Source organism: Oreochromis aureus, linkage group 1 (assembly GCF_013358895.1).
Source record: "Oreochromis aureus strain Israel breed Guangdong linkage group 1, ZZ_aureus, whole genome shotgun sequence".
Classification (NCBI taxonomy): Eukaryota; Metazoa; Chordata; class Actinopteri; order Cichliformes; family Cichlidae; genus Oreochromis; species Oreochromis aureus.
This window is the reverse complement of record NC_052942.1, coordinates 6,494,991-6,503,951: the sequence shown is the minus strand read 5'-3', so window position 1 is coordinate 6,503,951 and position 8,961 is coordinate 6,494,991. Positions and strand designations below refer to the sequence as shown.

General features: G+C 38.6%; 1 protein-coding gene across 2 annotated transcripts; it reads right to left on the bottom strand.

Moving 5' to 3' along the window:
• Positions 1 to 1,062: 1,062 nt before the first annotated feature.
• On the bottom strand, positions 1,063 to 7,062 carry fgf19 (fibroblast growth factor 19). 2 transcript variants are annotated; one of them, XM_031755784.2, is made up of 3 exons: positions 6,855 to 7,062; positions 6,650 to 6,753; positions 1,063 to 3,797 (listed from the first exon to the last, which is right to left on the bottom strand). In XM_031755784.2, the coding sequence occupies exons 1-3, from the start codon at positions 7,060 to 7,062 to the stop codon at positions 3,483 to 3,485; spliced, it is 627 nt and encodes a 208-aa protein (XP_031611644.1). In that variant the 3' UTR covers positions 1,063 to 3,482. The 2 variants fall into 2 exon arrangements, with proteins under 2 accessions (XP_031611644.1, XP_031611643.1); XM_031755783.2 differs by having other exon boundaries at positions 6,650 to 6,787; positions 6,871 to 7,062.
• Positions 7,063 to 8,961: the final 1,899 nt, after the last annotated feature.

The following is an 8,961-nucleotide window of genomic DNA, read 5'->3' as shown; positions in this document are numbered from 1 at the left end:
GAGTGACACTGAAAAACTAGTTCATGCATTTATTACTTCCAGGCTGGACTACTGTAATTCTTTATTATCAGGATGTCCTAAAAACTTGCTGAAAAGCCTTCAGCTGATCCAAAATGCTGCAGCAAGGGTACTGACAGGGACTAGAAAGAGATAGCATATTTCTCCTGTTTTGGCTTCCTGTTAAATCCAGAATTGAATTCAAAATCCTGCTCCTCACATACAAGGTCTTAAATAATCAGGCCCCATCTTATCTTAATGACCTTGTAGTGCCATATCACCCTATTAGAGCACTTTGCTCTCGCTCTGCAGGCCTACTTGCTGTCCCTAGAGTATTTAAAAGTAGAATGGGAGGGAGAGCCTTCAGTTTTCAGGCCCCTCTTCTGTGGAACCAGCTTCCAGTTTGGATTCGGGAGACAGACACTATCTCTACTTTCAAAATTAGGCTTAAAACTTTCCTTTTTGCTAAAGCATATAGTTAGGGCTGGACCAGGTGACCCTGAATCCTCCCTTAGTTATGCTGCAATAGACGTAGGCTGCCGGGGATTCCCATGATCATTGAGTTTTTCCTTTCCAGTCACCTTTCTCACTCACTATGTGTTAATAGACCTCTCTGCATCGAATCATATCTGTTATTAATCTCTGTTTCTCTTCCACAGCATGTCTTTCATCCTGTTTTCCTTCTTTCACCCCAACCCGTCGCAGCAGATGGCCGCCTCCCTGAGCCTGGTTCTGCCGGAGGTTTCTTCCTGTTAAAGGAGTTTTTCCTTCCCACTGTCGCCAAAGTGCTTGCTCATAGGGGGTCATATGATTGTTGGGTTTTTCTCTGTATTTATTATTGTGCTATCTACTGTACAATATAAAGCACCTTGAGGCGACTTTTGTTGTGATTTGGCGCTATATAAATAAAATTGAATTGAATTGAATTACAGCAGAAGTATACTCCATAATGTGTACAATACAATATTATATCTATATTATATATATTTTTCATCTATTGTATTTACCAACATCAAGAAGTCACAAGCAAAGAAAGACCACACTATGGAACAAGCAAAGTTTACTGATGAAAATTATTTATTAAACAAATAAACATAACAATTTTTTTTACCCCAAAAAATACATTTTCAAAGCAACACAATGGTGGCCCAATATCAGACAGAATTGTGAACTCCACTCTGTAGAATGGGCAGTCATCATGAAGTAGTTCATTTGATTTTGTAGATTCAAGCTGCTCTTCATATTTTTGTCCACCAGATGTCACCAGAGAGGACTGTGTTGAAATGCTTAGAGTAATGAACCGTATTTCAACACAAGCTTCAATGCTTCAGAAAGCTTCATTTGGCCATCAGTACCTATAATCCAGGCAAGGCAGGCTTAAAGTGCTGGAGCTGAATGTGAGCTGTTTGGACAACAATAATGCTCTTTCTGAAGCAGAGGTCATCCAGAGCTCTGTGGCTGTGGATAATTAATGGATCCTGACTGCGCTACTTACTGGGAGTGCAGTTGAACACTTTCTCTAACATCTCTGTCTCAGTACCACAAGGACAGATAAAGAAAATCTTTACCCCCATAGCACAATACCTGCATTAAATTTAGATTTAAGCCGCTTATAGTATCATGTTTAGACTTTCATTTATTAACCTCTTCATATTTTTTAAAAATGTTTTTCTGTGCCATGATGAGCTCTAAACCCTCTCTGAAATTCTTCAAATAAACCATGGACAATTTAAAACAGCTCATTTAAGAAGTTTCAAAGTAAAAGCACTGTTGGACTGTAATGAACTTTAACAGCTGGATATAGTACCAGGTATTTAAGCAATTGTTTATTTATAGCCAGCTTAAAAGCCTGCAGCACATAGCCTGTTGGTATTATACATTGCTAATTACTGTAGTAAGTGCTTCTTTGATATACTTAGTGTGCTGTGCGTGTGATTATTTATAATTTTTTTTAAATATATCTAAGAGCAACAGAACTGCACAGTGACCAAGCTTGAAATGGTTTATCACATTAAATTAGTACATATATAAAGTACTTTTGACTGCAAATCACATTCACAGAGGTTAGTATACCACCTCATTGGATATATGATCTATCATGGATGAAATGCTAAGTGGACTGATTCTTATATGGCGCTTTCCTGGAGCACTCATAGCGCTTTATACAACAATCTATCACACACTGATGAATGCGTCTGTGACAAACTGGTGTACAGTATTGAGCTTAAGATGCAAACCACTGGATGAGCCACTCACACACCCCTACATCCTTACATGTAACAGGAAACAGGACATATTAAGGAAATATGAAGGTACAATGATTAAACAGGAATGACACTGATATTTAAAAACTAAAGTATTTGCTGTAGTTTTACAGTACCATCTACACTATATACTGTACTCGTGAAGTTCTTCAGACATTACCTGACAGAGCTCAGTGTGAAAACATGGATGTCCAAACAGGTACTGCCTCCTGCATGCTTTGTGTTGATCTTATTCTACACATCATCTTCAATTCAGAAAGATAGTCTACCCTCAGTCACCACTTGCCCTCTTTCCTACAGAGGCCAGTTCTATAAAGCAAGTTCAACATATCCATATTATCCTCATCTGTATACCTCATCTGATTGAACCTACCCCACTACTGACATCAGGCTAAGCAATATTAAAAAGGTTGTATTAAGAAGTGTTTAATTTATAGTGTTAAGAGTTTTGAGTGGTCTGTAAAACTGAAAAGCTGGGAAAAATTAAATTAGGTTAAAATGAAATTAAATAAATTAGTAAAAAATCCAGTTGCGTGTCAACTTATCAGCATCACTGCTACATCATATATGCATAAGAGGGTCTGGCTTAACACAGAAGTAAAAAAAAAAATCCATTGATGGTTTTCAGGAAAAGTCTTTAAAAATGTTCACAAACTAGAAACCCTCTCATTGCCTGCACGCCAAGGTTTTGTATGTGTTGATTGCTTATCTTGAACACTATCTGCTCCAGAGCATAATTTACTGTGGCGATGTGAAAAGTGGAGCACCTCAATGACAGTAAAACCCAAGGTTAAACCAGAGGTTTCCTCACTAAGCCCAAATCCTGCTTCATATTTCAGGAATACGTGATGGAAAGGCCTAATAGGCATTATGTCGGACTCTTTCTTTAATGTTACAGCATTTACGTTGCTCCTTCTCAGTCAGTCTGAGTTCCTGCATGTGTTTGTGCTGCTTTTTGTTTGCCTGTGATCAGTGAGCACCCTCGCCTTGTCGTACCAGTGTCCTGTAGAGCATACAGACGACAGCTGTCATTCTCCACTCTGTTGGATGCTGCTCTTGTAGTCTTTTGGGTCACTTGTAGTCTTTTGGACTTAATAGTGCTGGCAGGTACTTTCCCCGGTGCAGGAATGCTGCACCCAGTCGCTGGTTTTACAACACTCAGAGAAGAGTGCACAGACACCCCTTGGCACATGCATTAACAGGTGTCTTAGAGTTGCAGTCTCATCTCTTATGGAAGCTGGGACTGTCAATGATCTGAGAGAACTTTCCAAATGAATCTATTGTGTCCACAGGTTCTTCTGTTTTTGCTACTTTCATGTGGTCACCGATGTTTGCCCCAGGGGAAGGGATTTGATTCAGAGTGCTGATCCTGGGGAGGAACTGGGCCAGGGCTGGATCTCCTCGGTCTAAGCCCTGCAGTCTTTGCCGGTGGTTTCCCAGACTGAGCAGGACTCCATGTCTGTCAGAGATGTAGATGTTGTACCCATCTGGCAAGATCTGCTCTCTGAAGATGCAGTCCTCTCTGCTGTAGGCGTGCTGGAAAAGTTGACATTACATTCACATGTATCACTCTCCACATTCTACAATATACTTTATTGTATCCTTTATTTGAAATAAGTAAAAAATATGGCTTTTTGGCATTTGTTTCGACTAAAAATGTATTTGTTTGCTGATCCTATATACATGTTGTACAATGAGGGGTAAGGGTTAACAGGGACTATTAACAAAAAAAAAAAAACCACACAAAAAAAACATACGTAAATGGCACTGCAAGTTCTTCGATGGCTGTTTACTTTGACCAAAGATACCCAGCCAGAGGCCAAGGTTGTTGTTGGTGCTGCTGGGTCTTTTCATTCAGGTTTTTCCACTTTGCAAACACATCCTGCCCTGCACCACACTGAACAAAGGTTGATGAACTGGTCGACTATTTGAATGAATGACTCTGCTGCATGCAGTGAATATGGAAGCCGATTAACAACATATCACAAGCACGGCAGACCTTGCGTCACTTGTGTCTACAGAAACCTTTCTAGAATAGCCACTGAAGAAGTTTGTAGTCAAAAATTACATCTACTTTCTTTATGGAATAACAGTTCACCACTTAGAGTTCAAATGCCAGCTTGACACCAAGTGAAACTAAAGTATTTATTGAAGTAAAAGCACTGTATCAGAATATAAAGTTTAAACCAGTAATAATCGCATTTCAGTAGAACTGTGCAGATTATGAAATAGAGAAAGATTAATTATTAATCAATCAGATTAATCAGTTAAAACATTTTTCCAACAGGTTTTTGCTTTAGAAAGTTTACAAATAGGACAAAGATGGAGAAGAAGCTTATTTTGGCTGTCTTGTATTTTACTTGTCATGTGTGTCTCCTCATATGAAGAGAAAAAAACATGACACTGCTGAGAAAGGCTCCATTTTAGATGGACCGGTGGTCATCATGGTTACATTGTGATTGTCTGTGTGAGGTAAAGTGTATTAGCACTTGTTGCATGAGATACAACTGCAGCTGGTATTGTAACTATTATAGCTGTTGCAGTACATAAATATAACATAGTCGCAATCACAGGCAGAAAGGATCAGGAATATTCACATGGCTATACAATCTTGTGAACGCTTAAATGCACCTGTACTACTTCCATAGGAATTAAGAGGAGAAGAGGCAGCCAGGTGCTCCACAAAAGCAGAACTTTAGGCAGTTTGCAGGTCTGTGTTAACGTGTCTCAGTCTTCCCAGGTGTGGATGTTCCAGCAAATTATCCCCAAGGTCAGACTGTGCAATGCTCAGATAAACTGCCAAAAAACCTGAGACCTACATCTCTAACTCGATAGGCCTCAGTTTGTATGTTAAACGTTAAAATTCTTCACAGCAAATTTAGAAAAAGACTGAACAAGTATGGCTTGCTTCTTCTCTTTAAAAAGAACATGACAGCAACAACAAACAAACCTCAAAACTTCTGGAACAAAGTCCAAGTGGAGATGTCTGGCCATGGTGTACAGCACCACGTTTGGAGAAAACCAAGCACAGTATATGAGCACAATTACCTCAAAGCAACTGTCAGCACTGTGGTGGAGTGCTGATCATTTGGGCACCTTAAAGTCACTGAGTCAACCATGTATTCTTCTGTATACCAAAGTATGCTGAGCCAAACGCTTGCCTGAAAATGGATCATTCAACAGGACAATGATCCCAAGCATAGCAATACATTTACAACAGAATGGCTGAAAAAAAATTAATTAAGATGTTGCAGTGGCCCAGTCAAAGTCCAGAACTCAACCCAACTAACATGCTGTGGCATAACTTTAAGAGACCTGTGCATAAACAAATGTCTGCAAACAGCAATGAACCAAAGCTACTTTGTTGCACATCATTGTGGTCCAAAATTCCTCCACAACGATGTGAGAGAATAAAGTCTTTCTAATGAGCATTACTGCTAAAGGTGGTTCTACAAGCTACTGAATCATGGTGTGCACTTAATTTCGTACAGGACTGCACAGAGTGAAAACGTTATGTTTCATGGGAAAGTCCACAAGCAGCATCAATATAAGCTTGGTCTATGTGTGGGGGTAGATATTCTTACTTTCCAAACAAAGGGTTGGGTAGTTTGCTTGTTAATACAGAACAAACTCTCCAGTGCTGGAATTTCAGAGACATTTCCAAAATGAGGCACATGAAAAACGTACAAGCAGAGTGTCTACTTTTGCTTGGAGCTGCTTTTTGAATCTGTTTGAGCTCTATGACTAGCTGAAAGGTGAGGAGGAAGAAGCTGGTCATGACTCCATCTTGAGATGTAACATTTAGAAAAAATGTTAGCTACCACAAAAACACCCCCCTCCCTCACAACTTTTATTATTTGGAATTATCACATAAAATTTAACCCACGAACTGAAACTATAACTGAATTAATTTATAACATAAAAAAAAAAAATTGTATTCTTAACTCTAAAAACATGTAATAACTGACAGATATTACTAAAAATATTTAGTAATAATTAGTTTTTTTCATTTGTTTATGTTGCCATTTTTCTATTTTGTTTGTTCTATTTGCACTCTGAGATTTGAATATTTCTCTTAACTTAAGCTTAAACGTTGCATGTGAGCAGTGTCACTGTGCAATTCAAACTTTTACTACAAATGTATACTTTACTGTTTGATATCAGTATCATTCACTCTGCACGCAATACAAGTGTGTGACATTTGTCATGTTTTTAATGAACTGCATTTGTCACTTAATTAGATATGCTACATCCTTCTACATTGTATTTTATTCTTTTATGTGTGATTTTGGAAAGAATTTTGTATCTCTTGCTTTGATAAGTGGTATAAATAAAAATATGTATTCTTCTCCTTTTGTTAGTATTATTAGTATTATTATTATGCTCACCGATGAGTACAGTGTGCCGTCGTCTTCTATGCAGAGAAACCTTGCGGTTGCTACCCCTCTGATGACAACACGGCCTGGACCGACTGGACGAATCTCCATTAGGCCTAAAATGGAAATGTTCCCCACAGTGAAGAAACACTGCGGTTAGTAACAAGTACCGCAGTTTGCAGCCTTTTGACTCTGCGCTTCAAAGTGTTCCACTTACTGTGCAGAGTCTGGACGGCAGAACCACGGATCTGTCCACCCTCACTGATCAGCAGGTGCATTCCCGGTCTGGTGGCGTAAAGGTGCCTGAGCCGGACCACCTGGGCCCAGCCGTGGGCAATGTGGGGCCCGTTGTCTGACAGGGGCATGCAAACCATTCCAACACCAAAAAGCATATTGACAATGGATACGATGAGGAGCAGCAGCATGATTCGCGTGTTGTGGCTCCCTCCAGCTGGTAGTGAAGTAAGTGGACCTCTTCCTGCACAGCCTTTTAAACGTGGCTCTTATCAGCAGCAGATAACCCCTTTTCCCAGAAACATACCACAACACACCCCTGCACAACATCCAACTGAATCATGGCTCTCCGCTGGCCCCAACCGAGCCCAAGTCATGTTCGAGTCAAAGATCAGCTGAACGTGCCATTATATACGGACTGTTGTGCAGACTAAAAACACAATCATATAGGTTTTTCTTTATGCACAATATATGATGTTAAAAACAGCACATAAAAGGAGATCACTAGTAACAGAAAAATACTGTAGGAGACTTCAGTTTTAGCAATTGTATGTTGTAAATTAATCGCCAATATTGTTGTGCATCCTTGTTCACAGTCGCTGCTGTATGAATACGATATATTTCACACTCAAAATGTGAAGGACATATACAAATGCAACAACTGTGGATTAAGACTGCATTTCATTTTTTAAACAAAAAATCAGGAACAATTTCAAAGAAAAAAAACTTTCTTTTCTTACTTTTACTATAAATACCTCCACAGTAATATATACAATATCATAAATACCATTAGCCATCACAATCCAAGTAAATTTCAGCTCATGCCTATAGCCTCGGGATATATTATATTAATAATGTGTTGCATAATTACATTACATAAAGTGCTACCAAATGTACACTGTCAAATTGCACATTATTTGAGGATAGGGTAAAGTCTACACATTGGTCAGAATCCATGCAAAGTTGTGAGATTGGGTCACTCTACACTAAAATAACAGACTTCTTTCCGCTCTTATCACATTCTGGCCTGTGCTTCCGCTGTTCTGTGTTGCATTTACATACAAGTTAAACTGTAATCAGAGTAAATATCACCATTCACTAAAATGAAACCCGAGGCCCAGATCTGAAAAACCTCCATAACCTTTGTAAATTAATTCTTTCTGACGGCAGATTGTGTTAATGTCCGTTTGGGCTATGGCAGTTTTTCCAGCTGGTCAAAAATGTAAAATTCATTTAAAATGTAAAGGTATGCAAAAGTTTCAGCCTCTACTTAGTTAGTGTTCAGTGACCTCCTTGGCCAAGTTACTGATGTTACTGCAGAGTCTCAGTCTTACACCATTTTTAAGATCCCTACAGATTTCCAGTACTGTTCAAATCAGAGAACTCTAAAGATTTTAATTTGTGTTTGTAGGAATAGTTGTTGCATTTTAAGGTTTTACTGGGATCATTGTCCTGTAGAAGCCGTGCTCTTTTCTCTTTCATATTCTTAACTTGCTGCTTGACATTTGCAACAAGAATTTAATTTTTATTGGAATCTCTTCTTACTTCTGATTATGCAGTATTTCCACTTGCTCTGGTTGCCATATAATATAAAAGCTGGAAAGGTAAACACGTTGATGATCATGGATAAAGAAATCATTTTTAACATCAACATCTTTCAGAAACTTTGTGGAACCCATAGTTGTTGAGCATTATCACTAGGACTGAAGAGTCTGAAATTTTATCAAGCTGACTTTATGAGCCAATGATTGCTGAATTTTAAATATCATTACAATAACAATATTATATCCTCATTTATCCAAATACCATCTATTTCCTGTCTATTTGTTGCCTAGTCAATAAGGACATAAACTGCACATCTATGCAGGTCTGCTCTATCTCTATCACTTAATCTGTCTACATAGCTTCTGTCACTAGATGGCAGACTAGAATATGAACTCTTCTCTTTAAAGCATGCAGGGGACACTAGGATTTATTCAGTCAGGAAGTCACAAAAACTTTTGCATTGTTTTTCCTAATTAGACTTTGGCTCCACCTTATCATTCCAATTTTAACATTATGGAGTGTCTGAGTATAGACCTTGTGATCGT